The 22,091-nt window shown below is 43.1% G+C and overlaps 1 protein-coding gene across 3 annotated transcripts in view; it reads right to left on the bottom strand.

Annotated features, from left to right (window-relative positions):
• Nucleotides 1–22,091, bottom strand: part of AHI1 (Abelson helper integration site 1) — a 187,122-nt gene that overhangs the window by 144,626 nt on the left and 20,405 nt on the right. For all 3 annotated transcript variants that reach the window (XM_075554499.1, XM_075554501.1, XM_075554502.1), the window contains exons 8-12: nucleotides 19,617–19,712; nucleotides 15,939–16,124; nucleotides 15,173–15,325; nucleotides 12,071–12,203; nucleotides 3,519–3,642 (exon numbers count right to left, since the gene is read on the bottom strand). In XM_075554499.1, the coding sequence (XP_075410614.1) occupies nucleotides 3,519–3,642; nucleotides 12,071–12,203; nucleotides 15,173–15,325; nucleotides 15,939–16,124; nucleotides 19,617–19,712 (692 nt within the window). The remainder of the gene's footprint in view (nucleotides 1–3,518; nucleotides 3,643–12,070; nucleotides 12,204–15,172; nucleotides 15,326–15,938; nucleotides 16,125–19,616; nucleotides 19,713–22,091) is intronic.

Below are 22,091 nucleotides of genomic sequence, written 5' to 3'. Positions count from 1 at the left end.
GGTAAGAGCAGGGGTCCTCACACTTTTTAAACAGGGATGAGTTCACTGTTCCTCAGACCCCTTGCAGGGCCGGACTATAGTTTAAACAAAAATTATGAACAAATTCCTATGCACACTGAACATATTTTGTTTTTCATTAAAAAAACAAATGGGGCAAAAAAAAAACCCTGGTGGGCCGGATAAATGTCCTCGGTGGGCTGCATGTGGCCCGCGGGCCATAGTTTGAGGACGCCTGGATTAGCTGCTGCTGCCCACAAGCCAGAGCATACACTGTTCTAAACTGTTCAGCTAGAAAGTACAGACCAGCTCCTATATGACCCAGCAGCACAGGTGTTTGTTAGGACAATCCAGACATATGTACTGTGGCTACCTGTGTACTTACTGTATCACTATATACCCAGTAGCACTGTCGCTTTGTATATGAGAGACATGAGATACGTGTGCTGTGTGCAAGGCGGTGTTGCATTCCCTAAGTCAGTCCTTCTCCAGTTGGGTTTCTTGAACTCTCTTATAACCTTTCTGGACTATGTAGGTAAATCAGTCAGATGTTTCCTGAATGGACGTTATGCAGTGTGTGACGCTACAGGCATACACGTGCGCGTACAAGGCGCTCAGGTACTATAAAAACCATGTTTGGGAGAGTCAGTAAGATGGCTTTTGGCTTGGAGGTACATCTGAGCCGTGTAAGTGGAAATACACAAGAGAAAGTAAACTCTGGAGAGAAGTGGGATCTGGAAGTAATTGAGACCCAAAGTCTGAGTAGAAGACAGGACAGACTAAGAGAGTCACACAGAGCCAGAACACTGTCAGCTGCAGGGTCCTGCAGACCAGCACTTAGACAAGAGTCAGGGCAGCAGGAAGCAGATAAATAGAATGCACAGGGTTGGCCCTCGTTGTAAGAGGGAAGCAAGGAACTTATAATACCGAGAATTATACATTGGAATGTTAAGACAGGGCAAAAATGAATTGCTGCCCTGAAGGTGAGCAGAGTAAGGGCTAAAACTGGATAATGGATGTGACAATGATCCAGAAATCACTGCCCTCTTGCAGAAAGAACTTGTGCAGCGTGGTGGAAGTGAAAGCCAGGCTCAGTGGGTCGCAGTAGAGAAAGTGTGTAGAAAGTAATCCTGATAGCAAAGAAAGGGGGGGGGTGGTCATCTGACAGGCAGGAGAAGCTGGAAACCTATTTTTTAAGACAAGGGGATCTAAGCATACTTCAAAGCCAAAGGGGAAAGCTACCAGAAATGATCATATTGTAGCAGTAAAGGTAAAGGATTGTCGACTGAAGGACTGAGGTGAAGGCTACAGGCGAAAGACTAGCCTTTGAGCAGTCCGGCCCCATGTCTCTTTACAAAGAGAAGCAGACAAAGATAAAGATGGACGAAGGAGCATGTATCAGGAGGAAGGCCAGAGGAAAATTCAGGAAGCCCATGTCAGGCTGGTTTACGCAATGGTAGCAAGTTAATGAGAGTAAGCAAATTGGATGGTAGTGGAGAGGATCGGATGAGTGGCCAGGTGTGGATCTACTGCCAAGGGAGTAAAAGGAAACTAACTCATGTTGGTAAAAGGAAGGGAGAGCAGAAAGGCGCGCACAGGTGGCTGCAGGTTTATAAACCCATAATCAGGGCACGTGCGAAGGGGCTTCAACAAGCGGGCAGAGCAAGGCCATTATTAGTTAATTCTCTCTTCCCCTGGTACATTCCTCTAGCACTGCCTGGAACCCAGCGGAATGGCTGTGCTGAGAACAAAGCCGGCAGACAGGACCTTGATCAACAGTAGGCTCCCATCTGAAAGGCAGGGAGGCCAAACTGCCACTGTAACCCATCTTTTTCATTGAAATATAAACCAAATAGCAATGATAACATCTTGATCAACCTGACATTTTACAATGAAACCAGCGCCTAGAGATGAGCAGTCTTCATGTGGCAAAAGAGCAGGAAACAGGAACCAGGTGAAGACAATCTCTAGCTGTTCTAAATGTCAGTTTCCTGCTCCAGAGAGAGGAAAGTGTGTGTACCTACTTAAGGAGTCCTGGTATCATAGTGGATTATGCTCTGGGCTGGTAACTGCAAGGCCAGCAGTTCGAAACCACCAGCAGCTCTGAGGGAGAACAGTGAGGCTTTATACTCCCAGAAAGCTAAAGCCTTGGAAAGTCTTAGGGGCTGTCCTGCTGGGTTGCTGAGTCGGAATTAACCCAATTAAAATTGAGTTTGTGGTTTAAAAAAAATAGTTCTTAGAATTAAGAGACAAATATAAAAGCAACTTGAGAAACGGTCCTCAGTATTTGAAGAACCCAGACAAGATAGAACAAGCAACTAAAGGAGTATAACTAGAACTTTTAAAAAGTAATTTTCAAGTGTTTCATTATGATGTGTATTGAATTAAAAAGGATATCATATATTATTTTAAGATGTTTTAAATATTCAAGTATTCAACAACCTATAAAGCTCCTTAAACATAAGGTGCATATTCATTTATCTACCTCACAGCTAGGTTCTGAACAGCACTGTGCATTACCTTTTGCATCCAGCCAGCAGGGAAAGCAGAATTCATGTTGCCTACAAGTTTACATTCTAGAAACATCGCAGTTTTTCAATAACTGCCCTCATCATAAAGTGTAACCGGGGCAGTATATATAATTAATGAGAATTTAAAGACACTGAGGGCCAGAAATGTCATAGCGGGTAGGTCAGAACAGGAGTGCTAAGAAAGCTCTAGTGTATATGCACAGGCCGATTCTCCCTCAGCCACAAATTGTTCAAACATGTCTGCATCGGTCCATGACCACAAGCAAGTTCTCTCAGTAATACCCTTGCCACAGTCCCATTTGCTGCCTTCAAAATAAAGGTCCAATCAAGACAGTGGCCAATTGAAGGCAGAAAGGTCAACTCAGATGGTTATGGTTACTGGTTTGTTTTTTTGTAATTCCCAGTGGGTCTTCTTGATAGATTTGTAGGTCCAGAAGAACTGTGCCAAGGAAAGTTTCCCATCATGAAAATGCACCTGGTCATTCTTCGAGGAGAGTAAACGAGCTGTCCTAAGGGAATTGGGAATGTCACTGGGAAGCTTCAGCCCATCCACTCGTGGACCCACAGACTTAGTTCTTCCCCAAACGCAAGTTAAAAAGGAGCGCAATTTGAAGTCCCTCAAGACAGACCAAACTGCTGCTTTCCCCTGATGTACATCAAACAGCATGACATGATTTTGGAGGAAGTTTACAGAGGGAGAAAGCATCCTCAGCGTGCAGAGACCTAGATGGAGGGCAGGCCGAGAAACAATCACTTTGGACATTTGTGTGTAATGAATGTTATGTTGTGCAGCTATGCTTTTTGACTTACCTTGTTTCCTATGTATAGGACACACATTTAAGTGTCCTCAAGAAGAACTTTCACCACTGTGACAGAATCCGGCTGGGCGAGGCTTACTTATCAATGGTGTGACAGATGAAACACATCCAAGGCTACGAGCAGTCCCAGCACACCCAGCACACCCAGCGAGTCCTCCATCAGCGTACTCACCTGGCGGTGCCATCCGACGATGCCGTCAGGATGTAGCGGTCATCCTTTGACCAGCACAGATCATAAATGATATTGAGATGGCCACACAGCTCTCTCATGAATCGTCCCGTAGGGATTTCATACACTAAGGAAAACATTGGGAAATTAATTACGAGGTTTCCAGGCAAAGGATAAAAGCCAGCAACATGCAAACTCTGAATGGATAGGAAGCTGGAGACAGGTAGCCAGGGTCTTTAGGAAAATTATCACCAAGGATATTTCAGTGCAAATCAGCTGTCAGAAATTACTTCAGAATTGTTTTTTGTACACTTGAGATACATGAATCTGCACACATGTAAAATCTTACAAAATGCTCTCCTGAAAAGCCATCTCATCTCTTCGAAGAATCTTTGATGTACAAGCTACTAATCAAACAGTAAATTGCACTTAAGTGGCTTTTAACTTGAAACATTTGACAGCCTGACAGTGAGGCCTGTGCAAGGTGGCACGCAGCTGCTCTGCCTTGTTTGCCTGGGTTTTCTGCCTTGGAGCAGCTGTGGTCTTGCCGCTCTTCTCCACCTCACTGTAGCACAAAGTATCTGAGTCGGCCCCCTGGACAGGTTTGGGCCCGGCACAGGTTTGTTTTCACATATTTTGCTGTATTGCTTGAAAATTAGTACAATTCACTCTTTTGATTTTTTGTGCAGTAATGAGAAATCTACACTACATATTACCAAGAAAAATCTAATAGTGAAACTGTAGGGGTAGGAAGTGGACGGACAGAGATACACATTGGCAGACAGCACTATGGATGATTTCACTCAATGTTACAGAAGGGAGTTTCAAAAAGTTCCTGGAAAAAGGCCAATCGTGACCTTTTAGCTCCATTTTTCCAGGAACAGCACAATGCAATTTTCTAAGATACTTCAAATAGAGTCTGAAAGTTTCCAAGTCTCTACTCCCACCTAGTGGCTAAAGTATTTTTTCTTTAAAATAGAAAACACTCTTTAACTACTCTCACTGCCATAAATCAGTGCCAACTGGTGGCCTGGTGGTTACCAGCGGGGCTGTGATCCGAAAGGAGAAAGAAGGGGCTTTCTACTCCTGCATCAGGTACAGTCTCGGGAACTCAGAGGCAGTTCTACTCTGTCCTAGAGGGTTGCTCTGAGTTCTAACTACAATTAGATGGCACACACACACACACACACACACACACAAATGTTAATGAGTTGTTTCCAAGTCACAGCAATTAAGGACTCCTTAAACTCTATTGTATATAACTCCATTAAAAAGTAACTACTAAAATGCTTTCCTACCTTTCAATTTGAAGGTGTTCAAAACAAAACAGCAAGCAACAAAATAAACTCATGCCAGCAGAAGAAATATTATGCTTAAACTGAGAGCTATAGAGAGAGAATTCTGTTTGTTAAAAAGAGATCAACAAAATTCATAAACCTACAGCTAGATTCATCCAAAGAGGAAAAGAAACAAATCATATTAAGAACACCAGGAGAAAAAAGAGAGTCTGTACCACTAAGAACACATTACCAAAATACAAAAAGACTGTAAGGGGTAACCATGAACAATAAGAAGCAGCGGCGGTGCAGCGGCTCAGTGTGCGCTGCGTAAAAGGCCGGCTGTCCCAAGCCCCGGCAGCTCTGTGCGAGGACGATGAAGCAGGCGGTCGTGTTTCTGCAGGTGTACACAGAGGCTTGAAAACCCTCCACAGCAGATGCCCTGTCCTGCAGGGCTGCAGCGAGTGGGAACCGACTTGTTGGCAATTCATTTTGTTTTAAATTTTGGTCGTATGAATAATCCCATGCCAACAAATTAGACAGCTCGTATGAAATGGACAAATTCCTAGAAAGACACTAAATACTCAGTGCGATTCAAAAGCAATGGAAAATCTAAACAGACATACGGCAGGTAGAGAAATTCATTTTTTAAAAATCCCTCAAAGAGCCCAGGCCAGACAGCTGAACTAGCGAATGTTACTGAAGGACTAAAGACTTTACAGAAGCCCTTTACGAACACTCCTCCGAATGCAAAAGGGAACACTTCTTAGTTCATTCTCTCAGGCCGGTATTACTCTGATATCCATAAAAATAAACAAATAGTAATGATAATAATAAAACAAGGAAGAAAATGATAAATTCCTATCCCTAATAAATGTAACTTCAAGAATCTTTAAGTTCCTTGTGAACCAATCCAAAAGCATATAAAATGTAACATATGTATCATTTGAGTGTAAGTCAAAAAGCATTATAAAATCATTAAACTTTTATTAAAAATATCAAAACGAAGCTATTATTTCTCAACATCTATAGAATCTAGGTTGTATGCTTCTGAAAGCCATTTCTCTATTCTTTGCCCAAATAATTCCGTGCTTTTCCATGTACGCCATGTCAAAATGACATTTAGACACCCTCAAAGCACCCAAATTGTGTTCCGTTGCAATTTCTCTAAGTTTGGAGAACAACAAGAAGCCTAATGGGGCAAGATCAGGACTGTGGGATGGAGAAGGAAAGGTTTCTCAGCAAAATCACCAATTTTATTTTTCTTTTTAAAATCATTTTATTGGGGGCTCATAAAACTCTTATCACAATCCATCCACATATCCATTCTGTCAAGCACATTTGTGTATTTGTTGACACCCTAATTCTCAAAACATTTGCTTTCTACTTGAGCCCTTGATATCAGCTCATTTTTCCTCCTGCCCCCCCACCCTACCACCCTCATAAACACTTGATAATTTATAAATGTTTTTTCATGTCTTCCATTGTCCGACATCTCCCTTCATCATTTTTCTATTGTCTGTACCACAGGGAGGGGGTTATATGTAGATCCTTGTGATTGGTTCCCCCTTTATACTCCACCTTCCCCTTACCCTCCTGGTACCACAACTCTCATTACTGATCCTGAAGGGTTTATCTGTCCTGGATTCCCTTTGTTTCCAGTTACTATCTGTACCAGTGTACATGCTCTGGTCTACCCGGATTTGTAAGGCAGAACTGGGATCATGATAGTGGGATGTAGGAAACATTAAAGAACTTGAGGAAAGTTGTATGTTTCATTGTTGCTACACTGCACCTTGACTGGCTCATCTCCTCCCTGCAACCCTTCTGTAAGGGGAAGTCCAGTTGCCTACAGATAGGTCTTAGGTCTCCACTCCACACTCCCCCTCATTCACAATGATATGAATTTTTATTCTTTGATACCTGATCCTATTGACACCTCATGATCATAGAGGCTGGTGTTCTTCTTCCATGTGGGATTTGTTGCTTCTCAGCTAGATGGCCGCTTGTTTATCTTTAAGCCTTTAAGACCCTAGACACTATATCTTTTGATAGCTGGGCACCATTAGCTTTCTTCACCAACTTTGCTTATGCACCCATTTGTCTTCAGCAATCATGTCGGGAAGGTGAGCATCATGGAATGCCAGTTTAATAGAATAAATTGTTCTTGCATTGAGGGAGTACTTGAGTAGAGTTCCAATGTTCATCTGCTACCTTAATACTAAACTTATAAATATATTCACATAGCTCTATTTCCCTATCGTCATATATAAATATCTTTACATGTAAATTACATATGAACATGCCTGTATTTAGACCTCTATAAATGCCCTTTGCCTCCTAGTTCATTCCTCTATTTCCTTTTACTTTCTCTTGTCCCACTATCATGTTCAGCCTTCATATGGGGTTCAGTAATTCCTCTGGGTTACATTGCCCTTGATCAAACCCTACCAGACCTCCTACACCCTCCTTGTCATAGACAATCCTCAGTTCTCACAGGCCAGTCCTTACTAACCTGGATGAGTGAGCAGTTGAATTGTTGAGATGGGAGAAAAAATTCCTTGGTGCAATTTTCCTGGCCTTTTCCTCACAAGTGCTAATCAAGCTTTGGTGAGTGTCCTCTGTCCTGTAGGACAATTGATCAGGACCCCTTTAAGGTCCCCCAAACCAGTCTCCAGAACCTTAACTTTCTGAGATGACTTCTCTGCCTTGAATTACAGTAGCCCAGCTGATCCCTGTGGAACCAACCATTTTTAACTGGACTTCTATTAAGTTTGTTTAAGGCATCCTATAAGACTAACAAAAATGTATCACTTAGAACACTCATCTGTAGCCATCCAATGATTACACAGACACGTCTAAATACATTTGCCTGGAACACACCTGGGCGTGTGTGACCTTTTGATTTAGCCTCCTATAAGACAGACACATGCAGCATGCCCAAATGAGATACATCTCAGGAATGGGAGATTGGTTCAACAACAAAAAAAGAGTGGTCGATATAATCTACCATTGATACAGGACAAAGACCACATGATCATTTCATGAAGTGCAGAAAGTTATTTCATTCAAAAAGAGATCTTTCATGAAAAAACAGTTGCTGTAGAGCCTACTGAGACTCGGTGACATTAGAGCACAGCAGATCTGCCCCACAAGGCTTCCCAGGCTCTAAATCTCAACTCTCAGCTCTTTCTCCTGCAGAGTGGCTGGGTCTAAACTGCTGACTCTCCCATCAACAGCCAGGTGTTCAGCGAGCACGGCCCCCACCCGGTTCCTTTCATGATAGAAATGCTCCACGTAAGAGTACGAAGGGCACTAGGTCTGACATCGGCCTCCACAAAAGCTCACAGCTAGCACCGCCGTTAACGATGGGAGCGTGAAAGTCCCTCCCTAAAACCAGACTCACACGTAAGAACACACACGCCATTCAACCCACTTCTGGAAGTTCCAAACAGCGAAACTGGGAAAGAAACGTAAACAAAAGGGTCACAAGGAAGGGGCCACAGGGGTGAGCCAGCCCGGGTGCAGTATAGCACCGACGATTCACACAACATTCTTCTAGTTCTTTAATGCTTCTCTCCCCACTCATCCCACTATTATGAACCCAGTTCTACCTTACAAATGCAGCTAGACCTGAGCATGTACACTGGTACAGATAAGAGCTCTCGACACACGGAATCCAGGATAAATCCCTTAGGAAAAGTAATGAGTAGCGATACCAAGAGGTTAGGGGGAAGGTAGGGGGGAAAGGGGGCACCGAGCACAATGGTCACGTATAACCACCTTCTCCCCAACCCCTAGGGGGATGAACAACAGAAATGTGGGTGAAGGGAAACAGCAGATGGTGTAAGTTATGAAAATAACAATAATTTACAATTTATCAAGGGGTCACTTGTGGGGGAGAGAGATCAAAAAGAGGAACTGATACCAAAACTCAAGTAGACAGAAAATGTTTTGAAAATGATGGCAACATATGTACAAATGTGCTTAACACAACTGGTGTATGAATTATTATAAGAGCTGTAAGAGCCCCCCCCAAAAAAATGATTTTTTAAAAGAAATCATACCAGTTAGGTTTCACATCTCCTAATAGCATCAATTTCATCATTTTGCACTCCTATCATGTTAGCTGAAGAGCTATTCCCCAGAGTCAGTTGTGATTTATAGTGACCCCGGTGGACAGAGGAGAAGTGCACCTTGGGCTTTCCCAAGGCTGTCATTCTTTACAGAAACAAACGGACACATCTTTCTCCTAGGAGCAGCTGGTGTTTTAAGCACTGTATCATCTGGGCTCCTTGCTTAAAGCCTACTTCAAACTCACTGCCGACTCACGGCCACCCTTTTGAGGGAAGCACTGCCTCGGGGGGCTTCCGAGACGATAACTCATTACATGAGTAGACAGCCCGGTCTTTCTCCCATGGAGCAGCTGGTGGTTGTGAACTGCTGACTTAGCAGTTAGTTGCACAATATACCCACGACACCGCCGGGGCTCTTTGCTGTAAGTCTAAGTCAATATATACTCGGAAACGTAAATTTGCTAGCTGAAGTACAGTGAACGACTTAATATAGCTCTTCTAGTCTTCGTCTCTGCAACAACCTTTTCCTGAGAGGCCTGGGTAAGAGAAGGCGTGCGGAAGATACTGATAGGAGTCAGTTGTGAGTGACTACTAACGGGATTCATTGTGCTTGCCAACCTGCTGAGTATAAAATCAGCTGTCTCGGAAGCAGGAAGGGGGATTCTCACTACTGGCAAGAGCCAGCAGTGGGGTGTGTCTTTTGGACCTCAAGATTTCTGTGCACTGAATATCCTTGACTCAGAGGAAGCTTTGATCCAAGAGGAGCAGCAGAACCAGGAGACAGAGCAGTGGACTTCCCAGTCCACAGAGAAAGAAAAGCTGCTTTGGGCACGAGGTTGGCTGGTGAAGTGGGATGCCTCTGGGCACTTAAATGGGAGAGGTAGGTTTGTTGGCTCACAGTTCTGGGCACTTAATTAGGGGAGCTGGGTTTGTGACCTAGGGAGGTGGAGGTGGAGCGGGGTGCCTTCAGGTTGAAGCTTACAGGGGAATAGCATGGCCTTCGGGTACTTATTAGCAGCCCTAAAAGAACTTTGTAGCATGTCGTGACTGAACAACCGCATCCTAAGCATTTCTCACTTGAATTGTAACCTGTTACCTTCCATTAATAACCCCCTATCTGAGTTCTGTGTAGCCACTGCACTGTATTACAGAATCCAGACCACTAAAAGCAGAGTGCTCTGAGAGACAGAGAACTATGGGGGGAAAAGGAGTAGCATCAAAGCAATTTTAGTGCAATTTGGTGTTTTTTTAAAAAACATTAGGAACCTTATTGGTCAGTCGTCTAATGGATTCATGAGCTTATATTCTTTCTTATTGATTGAGACTTAAATCCTAAGGATACAAGGGACTTCAAACAGTTTCTGGGAAAACACCACAATCTTTTAATTCCATTCTTCGACTGACTGTCTGAAGACAAGATACAAGGGTTCATCTAAATTTATTTGAAAATTTGAGCAAGATCATTTTCCTTGAACATAAAGTAACATGTTTATCACAAAAGAGTTGAACAATATACAAAGCACAAAATAATTCTTATACACCCCCAAAAAGAATGTAGTATTAATATTTGGAGATGTTCCAAGAATCTTTTTTGACCCCTATACAGCTTTAGGTAAAATTTTAAAGCAGTATAGTTGTAATCAAACTGCACAAAGAACTCTCTCTATATATTCTAAAGCTACCATTACTTCTTTAGGAGGAAGTTTTATCGACTAAATGTCAATCAAGTAAACGATGAGTTCTCTCGGAAAAGCAGAGGGTGAACTGGACCAATAATGACAGTGTGTGTGAAGCTGAGCAGAGTCCACCATGGTTGGACAAGTCAGGGCAGGGGTCCCTGAGGATCTGGCTGGGTTCCACTGTCTGCAGTTACTGAACAAGAAGTAGGGGCAAATATTTCATGTTTCTAAAACGAAAAGGGCATGTTAACATACAGATAAAAGAAACCTAACAAACAAACGAAAATCCTCTGAAGTGACAGAAATAATTCTTTTTAAACATTGATTCCTGTTATTAAAAAAAAAAAAGTTGAAAGGAGGGAGTTTTGGGCTCTCTGCTGACTTCCTTATTATACTGAGAAGTCTCCATCAGAGGATCTGAGTCAATATAGTACTTCGCTGGGACATAAGAGATGTGAATGTTTTTTTTTTTTTACATTTTATTAGGGACTCATACAACTCTTATCACAATCCATACATATACATACATCAATTGTATAAAGCACATCCATACATTCCCTGCCCCAATCATTCTCAAGGCATTTGCTCTCCACTTAAGCCCCTTGCATCATGATGGTCCTCTTTTTTTTTTCTCCTCCCTCCCCTTTCCCCCCTCCCTCATGTGCCCTTGGTAATTTATACATTGTCATTTTGTCATATCTTGCCCTATCTGGAGTCTCCCCTCCCCCCCCTTCTCTGCTGTCCCTCTCCCAGGGAAGAGGTCACACATGGATCCCTGTAATCAGTTCCCCCTTTCCAACCCACTCACCCTCCACCCTCCCAGCATCGTCCCTCACACCCTTGGTCCTGAAGGCATCATCTACCCTGGATTCCCTGTACCTCCAGCCCTCATATGTACCAGTGTACAGCCTCTGTCCTATCCAGCCCTGCAAGGTAGAATTCGGATCATGGTAGTTGGGGGGAGGAAGCATCCAGGATCTGGGGGAAAGCTGTGTTCTTCATCGGTACTACCTCGCACCCTAATTAACTCATCTCCTCTCCTAAACCCCTCTATGAGGGGATCTCCATTGGCCGACACTTGGGCCCTGGGTCTCCACTCTGCACTTCCCCCTTCATTTAATATGGTATATATATATACATATATACATATACATATATACATATACATGATGTGAATGTTTTTATGAACACATTATCACTGACATTTCCTAACCACACTGGACTAGTAATACATGAGACATCTAAATCCGTCACATAAATTTCTGTATTTAACACAGAAAGCATTTGAAAGGATTTTTTTGGTCATGATTGCCCCCTGTCCTTTGACCCTGCTTCATTTCTGAAACAGCATTGCATGGGCCATGTAGCATTATTCTCAAAGCACTGCTACTCTCCCTCAACCATCCACTGAGTGCGGTGTGACTCCTGATGGTTCCAGTTCAGGTTTTGGTGAACGTTACAAGCCAAAGCCCGAGCTCCCGTAGACACACGAGTCGGAATGGAACAGGCAGGGCACTACTCACGGATCACCGGATAGCCGTCCCTGCTGGCACAGGCTGCTGCTAGTATCCTTCCATTTTGGGAGAAAGCGAGGCAAAAACACCCTCTTTCTCCGGCGTTGAGTGAAAAGAGGTGCTTGTTTGGGATACGGCACGCCTACGAAACACATTTAGAAATGGATCAACTGATGAACATTAAAACGCAAGGTTGGTTTAATTTCAATTTCTTTAGTGGCTTTTCCAAAAAGTCCTTCCCTGTGATGCAGAGCAAGAGAAAGTCAAGTGAGAAGAATGTGGGGAAATCATAATTAATTACTTTCTAAGAAAGAAACAATTCTCCCCTACAATTGCCAAAACTTCTACTCTTGGTCTAAAGCAGGGGTCTCCTCAAATGTTTTAAATAGAGGGCCATTCACTGTCCCCCCGACCCGTTGGAGGGCCGGACTATAGTTTAAAAAAAAACTACGAACAAATTCCTATGCACACTGCACATATGCACATATCTTATTTTGAAGTAAAAAAACAAGCAGGGCAAAAACACCCAGCAGGCCGCATGTGGCCCGCAGGCCATAGTTTGAGGACGCCCAGTCTAAAGACATTTAGTCCTTCACCTAAAACGACTAGAAAAATGCTTTGACTATCTGACACTGCGATAAAGCTATCGCTACCATATTGCTTGTATGAAGCCACAAGAAAACTAAGTGTCACAGCCCTATTCCAGGACAAATAAGCTTTTCGCGACGGGCACCCATTGTTCTAGCTGCCCATGCCCTGTGATGCCGTGGGAACCGCACGTCTCCATGCACTCCTGCTTGTTTTCTCCTTTTGCTTCTACGCCCATCACTCGTGCTGCCTTTCCAGAAGGCACTGTCAGAGTACCCCGCCAGCCACCTTCATCCAGGCATCTTCATTCTATCTGCTAACACTTCTCCATTATCTGTGCCTTAGTAAGCTGGAGCCACGTAACATTTTACGTTTCCAGGTATGAATATGCCCTGTAGAAAACACGAGCCCACTGCCTAGTCCATTCCAGCTCACAGCAACCCTATGAGACAGAGGAGCACGGCTCCGCGGGGCTCTGAGACTGGACATCGTTATGGGAGCTGGGGCAGCCTCGTCTTTCTCCTTTGGAGCGCCTGGCGGGTTTGAAGTGCCAACTTTGCGGTTAGCAACCCAATGCTAACAGGCTTGAGCCGCCAGAGTTCCTGCTGAGAAAACGTGACTTACTGTTATTTATCCTGGTTCTACTTTTGCTAATCATCATCGAGTCTTAATAACTGCATTTCTTACACAGAAAGTGGAACTAAACATACACCAGGCCCTCTCCACAGCCATGAATCAATGACAAATGCTTGTCGTGTGAGTGTCACTGCACGCCTGTGGACAGCCATTACTTATACACAGCTGAGAGATATGACTCAGGGCTAAGCCCAGCTACTGAAAGACTTGTTCTCCAGATGGGTCTCACGTTTTCCACACGCAGAGTTAAGACTTGCCAATGCCTCGGGCGGCAGTCACGAGCAGCTTCCAGCAGGGTGCCAATAACGTACCAGAGTCAACACTGCCTGTCGCTTTCCTCCATTCTCCAACCTGACGCTCTACTCCACTGTGTCCTACGTGCCTTTGCTAACACAAGTCTGTCTGAAAAGAGACCGGTTCCTGTGCTTCTCTCCGACCCAAAACTCCTTCCGGAAGTTCTCACATCCCACACACCCAAGTAGGACCTCTGCAGACGCCTTACAACGTAGACCTGAACCACCATGACCACTTCTCTCGTAATCACTAATATCCAACCGTCCGTTTCCTGAGTGCTTGATGAACCCAAGACCTTTCCTATTAACTTACCACTTTCCTCGCATGTGAAATACCTTCCCCTCTCAGCTCACACCCCTGTCGACGCCATCCTTTGTAGTCCTCAAGCTACCCATGTGTTCACCGACTCTTCTCCCACTCCTGCTCACCCCGTATCTACAACTCTCAGGATGCTCTACAGGCTGAAGCCTTTTGAGGATCCCCAAAGCTCTTATTTACAGTTATACTGATACTTATATTCAAAATGAAAATTGAGAAAGTTTAAAAGTAACAGTAGTAAACTTATTTTATTTGAAAAACTATATGCAATGAAATTATTTTATTGTTTACAAAATTATCTTATGTTTGGCTTAATAAAACATAGTTAGATCTTCCAAACTACTTCTGTATTCATCTTATGATGACAGCATGCAATCATTTAATCCTCTGGAAAACTCTTAAGATATAACTGTGAAAAAATGAGACCGGAGAAAGACTAATATCTTAGAATTATTATGAAAATAGGTTGACTTTATGGACCACCTGGAAAGCCTGCACAGGCTTTCAGGAGGCCCCCAACCACACTTTGAGGAGTGCTGATCTACACAAGTATTTTATACGTGTCTTTCCAACATTGTAACTGTTTACTATGTCTTCTACCAACGAGGAAGGTCCTTACAGGCACAACCTGTTATCTCCAAATGATTATGCTCTGATTAAAATTATTCTTAAAAGTAGCTGTAAAATCAGCTTTGATTTAAAAAAAAAGGCAAGTATGTTGCAGAATACAGAAAGTAAAAAGGTGTAGGAAAACCACCAAGGGTATTGATATATTAGATCTGGGAAGTAAACTGCTCCTACTACTGGACCACTCTACTCTTTCTGGAAACAAATAAGGGGTGTGCAAAACTGTCCCAGAAGTGGTCCGCCCACTACAACAAGTGTCCCTACGTAAGAACAAGTTAGGACAAATGGAAACGCTGCTCAACGCGTGTTGGAAGGAAATGCCCGTGTACACTGCCCTTTAAATGTGACTGAGGCAGGAGGTGGTGCGGTAAAGTTGCAGGAATCCGTAAAGAGGAGACATCTCTGACAGACATCAAGAATCTGTGTTTCAGCTGCACAGGCCCCAAACCAAGAAGACAAGGCTTTTATGTGCATGACAAACGTTCCATGTTATGTCTCAAATAAATGAGTTGATGAGAAGAGCAGATTATGGGCAGGAGCAAAGGTGATACGAGTTTTCAGTAGCAAGCAAGTTCCTCTAAGCATGGTGTGTGTTTTGAGCACGAACAAGCAGGTGTTGACACGAATCCAGTGTGAGAAGCACCTCACCTGTCCGGGCAGTCGTTTCCACTTGACGACATCCTTTGTATCTTCTAAGTCAGGTTCTGAGTCCACTGGACTTGACTCGGAATGCCGTTCACAATACACTGGTTTACCTTTTTCCTCCTGAAGAGCCATCATAGACCGATAGGAGGATTTTATCTGGAAAAGTACAGGAAATGAGAAAGTCCATACAATTGAGTTCACCTTTTTTTTTTGGCTTTCTAGCATGTATTGTTTCTCAAAAACAGTGGAACAAAAAACTCACATGGGTATGCTTCTAAACTGTTAGGCAGACACCACTCTAAATTATTTGTATGCCATCTTAAAATAAATGAACAATATGTATGGATTGGGATAGGAGTTGTATGAGCCCCCAATGAAATGGTTTAAATAAATAAATGAACAACAACAATAAATCGAGCGCCATCGACTTGATTCCACTTCATGGTGACCCCTGTGTGCCAGAGCGGCACTGTGCTCCGCACAGTCTCCAGTGGCTGCAAGCTTTGGGGAATTGACAGCCAGGCTTTCTCCCAGGTCCCCTCTGGGTGGGTTCAGACCACCCACCTTTTGGCTCAAAGCTGGGCTCTCCACTGAATGTTAGTTCTTAACATTCAAAACAATGAGCTATGATAGGCTTAAGATGTAATTACCGTAACTTTATTCTCGAAATCTAATTCTCGAGGCTGTATCTTTTGAGACATGGAAAACACTAAGGCATCATGGAACCTCAGTAACAGAGGACCTACATTGGCCTGGATTACTAACTTACACAGTCTGGGACTTTCAATCCTCGAACAGTTACGTAGAGTGTTGATGGGTAACGATTTCTTGGACATTTGGACCACCATTCAAAAATCTCAACAACATTTGATGGTGATCGAGGCTTGGTAGGTGGGTAATAGAGCTGTAAGCGAAGTTTCGAATTGATGTTTACATTTCCATTGGCTCCTAGAAGCTTAAAATGGAAATTAAAACAAAAGGTTATAGTCACTGAAGATAAACACTGACTTATAATCAATTAATAGGGCCCTTCTAGCCATAATTCCTTAAGCAGCTCTGGTGACGTAGTTGTTACCTACTGAGCTGCTAACCAGCAAGGTCTGAAGCTCGAAAAGACCAGCTTCTCCTGGGGCAAAGACAGGGCTTTCTACTCCCGTGAACAGTTAGTCTCGGTGACCCACAGGGGCAGTCTACCCTGTCCGATAGGGCCATTAGAGTCAGCATCGACTCTATGGCAGTGAGTGAACCATAAGTCCTTAGACTCAATCCACTCATTGCCATCGAGTGGATACCTACTCATAGCAACCCTATAAGACAGGCCAGAACTGCCTCTGTGAGTTTCTGAGACTGCAAGTCTTTATAAGCATAGTGTTTCGACCTGGCCCGGACTAGGCAGCCCCCATCTTCTTTCTGGCTCCTCAGGAAGATAAAACTTGAAGGCCCCCATTTCCAGCCTCTCTGGAAGATAAATGACCTATTGAAGTATGCAACTTCTGCCCCAACATTCCGAAAAAGGAGCTTATCTCTCTAGACCAAGGTTGTGCAGCCCCTTCCCCAGGACCCCAGGAAGCAACTTATCTTCCCAGGCCCCTTTGTCTAGTCCCTGCCCCAGCACTCCAGGGAGTAGGTTGGCAAACAACATAGGAATTTCCCACAGATCAAATCCTGACTCAAGGTCCTGCAGCTGCAAGAAAAAAAAAAACTCCCTTCCTGTTGTCAAGGTCTACCTCCCTAGCTCCAGCCCTATAAGCCTCCCAAAGCCTCACTGACAAGCCGAGATTTCCCTGACCCAATTCGTTGGGTCTTGGAACCCGCCCAGGAGCTCAAGATGCTCCTGTCCCTTTCTCTGCTCTCCCTTCCCTCCAGGGACCTCTTTCCCTACCCTAAAAAAGCCGCTCCTACCCTCACATTCTTTGTCTCAATTCTATCTCTGTTCTGCGTCTCAGTGTTGACCTCTCACACAGAAAGCCCCATCTTTTTCCTGATGAGTGGCTGGTGGTTTCAAAGCCTGACCTTGTGGGTCACAGCCAATGCATAACCACTCTGTCACCAGCTATCCCATTAATTCCTCATGCAATGCATAATGATTCTGCACTTCATGCCTGTGGCTAATAATCCCATCTTGAGGACATTCACTTCCATATTAAAGGACAGGACTAGGGGAGAGTAAGACCTGACTTTAGTTGAGGGTGTGAACCAAGTCATGCCTTTTGTTTCCTTGGGAGTAGCTTTAAACTCTAACAGAGGGTGTGACTTAGGACACCATCCTTTGTTTCCTGGGGGGAAGGTCGGCTAACACAAAAATGCCACCTCCATCAAAGCCATTCCTGTTTCCTGACTGAGTTTCAGTAGAAGAAAGACCTGTTTCGACTTTCAGACACTGTTGGCTTCTGGCTCTGGACTCTGCACTGGGCTCACCACGTCTGACCTTCGGAGTTAGGACTGAACAGCACCCACAGGACGTGCGCCACTCACTGAGGTGGTTTGACTTTTGGGGATTCCCAGAACCGGGGACACAGAGGGAATATGCTTATAGGAGGCACGGCGGAAAGTGAAGCGGAATAACATCTCAGGAAAGTTGGACATTTGGTACATTTTTAACCTCAAACTCCTTGAGACTAGTCTACTATTAATTCTTCTAAAAGAATGTATGACCACAAATACATCTACTCAAGCAATAATATTCTGTCAGAAACGCATTTCAAAGTATTAAGATGGCATGCTGAAACCCCTTAGCTCTGTAAAGCGAGGAAGAACACACACAGAGTTGGAATGCAGACCTTCTGGGCATTTATTTAACAGAGAATGGCCCAGTGACTGCTCAAGTACTTTCCTGATTCCTTGTTTCTTTGTCTATTCAACTTCATACTATTGGCCCAACAACTTGACCTGGCCAGGTTTTATGTCATAAAACAGTGATGAGAACATTATTTGAAATAGTACCAGGAATTGTGAAAGAAAATTTTTGTACTTAAATTTTAAAGTCACAATCATTTTTAAAAGTGATTGGGATAAAGAACTCACTCATGCCATTCATTACACTCGCCTCAAGAATATATAATCTATCTTTTTAGAAGGAGCTATTATTTAAAATAATATGTTCCTATGACTGTGACTTCCTAAGAACATCCCTCATTCTCTGTACTGCAATGTCTGCTACAATTGAAAAGTGAAGCGTTGGAAATCTTTAGCACTGTGAGTGGAAGATGACAAACTCGGAGAGTAGCAATTGAATGCTAGGAAAGTATTTAATAAAGTCTTTAAGAGGTTAATTTCCCAAGTCTTACTGATTGATAAATTTTGGAAAATACAAGAGGAAACTCAAGAAAGACTGAAATGTTTTGGCAAGGTCTGTATTTGGGCTAGTTAATGTAGTAATTGTGCATTTGAATTGTTAAGCGGCCAGTGTAAATGTGAAACTACGCTATACATTATTTAACTTATACATTAATTTATTTAACATCTATTTCACTAAATTACCCTGAATTCAAATAGTCACTTGTGGCTAGGGGCTAGCATCATGGATAATACAGCTCTAAGGTTGTAAACGTGAAAGACGGCAGATGGTAGGGCTGCCAACTGAAGGGGCAGTAAAGATGCTCAGCTGGGGCAGTCTGAGACATCTATGGCATGTAATTGTAAGCAGAATGTGAAGCACGGGTGAGAGCCCAATGTATAACACCCTATGTCAGCTAGACCCCTAGTTAACGATTAAATGATATATCACCCAAGAAAAGTGGGTCAAGGATAGAACCCTACGTAGAATCAACATTTACCTGATTGGTACAGGAACATAAAGGAATGAATCACATGGTCTAAGAAAAACTAAGCCGCATCTAGTGTAACACGATATGTTACGTAAGCAAACACCTCAGATTTGTTGTTCTTGTTACACATGACCTCCACAGAGCCAGACAGTTTTGCCTTCCTGGCCCACTAACTAGAACAATTGCCGGCGCCTAGAAAGGGCTTAATAAAGATTTGCTGGATCGGGAACTGAGTGAATGATGGTGGGACTGCTTCTCCTTTCCAATGTGGTCCCCTCAGAGAGTAGATTTGGCACACTCTCAAAACCAAGCTCACTGCCACCAGGTTGACTGTGACTCGAAGTGACCCCACGGAACAGAGGAGAACTGCCCCTGGGGGCTCACCAGATCGAAATCTTTACACGAGTAGAAAGCCTCATCTTTCTTCCATGGAGCAACTCGGGGTTTCGAACTGCTAAGCACACTTTAAGCAGTCTAACACAAGTAGCCACTACTCCACCAGAGCGTCACGTAATAAGTATTTCAGGATCTAAATGAGCATCACTTGAGCCTGAATTGACCCTTCATTAAAATAGTTTTGTCTCAGACCAGAACTCACCTTTGGAAGTCGAACTGCTATCTGCGACAGCAGTGATCAGGGCAGAACTTTGAAGGGTGTACAATGGATGTAAAAAGCATACCTTGAGAAATGCCCAGGCAATTTTCCGAAAACCACACGCTCGGTTTTGAACCTCCGAGTTATTCCTAATTTCATCCATGCTTAAGAAGTCAAGAATCTGCAAATAAGTTTTAAAAATTACATCACAGGATAATTAGTGACCTAAGATTTTAATATTTCCCAATAAGAACTTAAAAATTTGCATTTTTAATGTTCTCCCCTGATTTGGTTGGAAGCACATTTGTACCAAATTTCATTCAACTTAACACTGTCTAAGTAGTGTGCATCTATTTTCTAACTTTATTTTTTCGCAGTAAATATTTTATTAACATTCATTTCAATTCCAAGTCAAAATACCACTAGCTTCAAAGATTGTCTTAACAAAAGTAAATCGGGCATAGGACCTTAGGCTTTGAACATTTGTTTTGATGGATCTGAATTGACATCATGCGTTCCCTGAAAAACAAAAACAAAAACCCTCTTAGCCCTATTTCTGGGTCTTTTCCTGCGTCCCGCATCTGGGCGCTTTCTCTTTCGAGGCGAGTTCTCATTAGGCTTTCACAAAGGCTTGCCCTTATAGCGGCATCCTCTTCGCATGGTCAACTCCTGGCTTTGCAACCAACCTGCCGCAGAGACTATGTGGACTGTGGTGTGCCTCAGCAGCGATTTAAACTTGCCCTTGACCACCAAAAGACCACTTGAGATAATGAATATCTTTGTGGAAGGTCGCTTAGAAAATATGGGCTCCATTCACTGTTCTTTCGACAGTGAAATCTGTTTTCAGATATTATATATACTCATTGAAAATTTTCAAGCAATACAGGGGGGGAAAACATGTACGTAAAAAGAGCTGGAAATCCCAATCCATAGATTGTCATCATTAACCTCTCTCTGAGTTGAAGCTGACTCATAGTGACCCACCATAGGTTTATGGGAGCAGTAAGCCCGTCTCTCTCCTGCAGAGCTGCTGGTGGTTTGAACTGCCAACCGTGTGGCCAATGCAAAACCACTGCACCATGAGGGCTCCTTCATTAAGCTCAAGTCTATACATCTACACCTCTTTCTGTACATCCTTAAGTATATGTGAAAAGACTACAAATGTGAGAATGCTCTCTTGCAAACTCTTTTCAGGTACGGGTTACAAATGACCCAACTGCATACAGTCCCCAGTTACAAACCAACTCCCAGAGCCTTATTATTGTGAAATCTGAGAGGGTTTACAAATGGGCACGACTTTGTCACATGCATCAAAAGATTATTACCGTATGATGATGTTGAAGGTGTTTTAGTCTATCTGGAAACAGTTCTGTACTATTTTCATTCCTAGTCAGGCACGCTATGTATTAAGACAAGCAGCTGACTGGTATTAGATAAGAAATATATGTATGTAACTGTTTCAACCAAAGTAACAATTTGACTTAAAGATAGATTTAGGGATTAAAACCCACTCATAAGCTGGGACCTGACTGTACTACATAATGAATACTGCTTCCTGACAATCCTCATGCTAGTAGATGTGTTAATAAATGTCAACACGTCATGTTAAGGGGTGAACAGTGCTCCAGTGTATTATAGATATCATAAGCTAGTTAAATTATAACTTAGTCAATGTGGGTTCTTCTTAAAATGTTGCTATTATAAAAAGTGCAGAAATATTCTGCACACACATTTTCATGCTCTCGTCACGTTTCCCTTAAGACAAATGCCTAAAAGCAAAATAACTGTTATTTCTGTGTTATTGCTCAGAGGTAGGGCCACGTTGTCCTCAGAAAGCCCTTAAATTAAAGAATCGTTACTGAGGCAGTGACACATCACATTTAAACTCAAGCATCGAGGCACAGTACTATTTATAGCCCACCCATCTAGTTTTCTTATACCTTTTAACAGTAAATTACGTATGAAAATAGGCTCCACAGCGATCAAAATTTCTAAGACAAAGGAAACATTCGAGATAAAAATTATTTCCCTTTTTCTTATTAGTTTTAAGTAAATCACACCATCTAATCATAAGCATAAGCAGCAGAATAATTACACCACAGACACACAGACGCAGGTCAAGGATTACAGACACAGTGAACTCCCCAAATGACTAATGGGCTCTGGTTACGTCAATTGCCTTGATGTTCCCATGGGAACATCCTCAGGAATAGTCACCCTGGAAGGGAGGCTTCCTCTACCTCCCATTGCTTATGGCCAGAGAGAACCTTGAGAGTCAGACTTACCCACCGACAGTAATTACATGCACCCCAACATGACGCAAACTTGGAAAAATCATTGTTTTACAACCAGAACTCTGATTTCCCCTTAGCAGCAGCAGGAGACTAATAAACTAGCACAAAGCCAGCCTACTCCATGAAGTTTGCCCTGACTGCGCTGGCTTTCTGTAACCCTTTACACAAGAACTTCGCGTTCGATTTAACTGTGTATGTTTATCTTCCTCTCACCAGGTAGGTTACAAACTCTGAGGGCTTTGCCTTTCGTGAAGGGGGTTAAAAGT

This window comes from Tenrec ecaudatus, chromosome 7 (genome assembly GCF_050624435.1).
Source record: "Tenrec ecaudatus isolate mTenEca1 chromosome 7, mTenEca1.hap1, whole genome shotgun sequence".
NCBI lineage: Eukaryota > Metazoa > Chordata > Mammalia > Afrosoricida > Tenrecidae > Tenrec > Tenrec ecaudatus.
The sequence above is the reverse complement of the archived record's forward strand: the minus strand, read 5'-3'. Positions and strand labels throughout refer to the sequence as shown.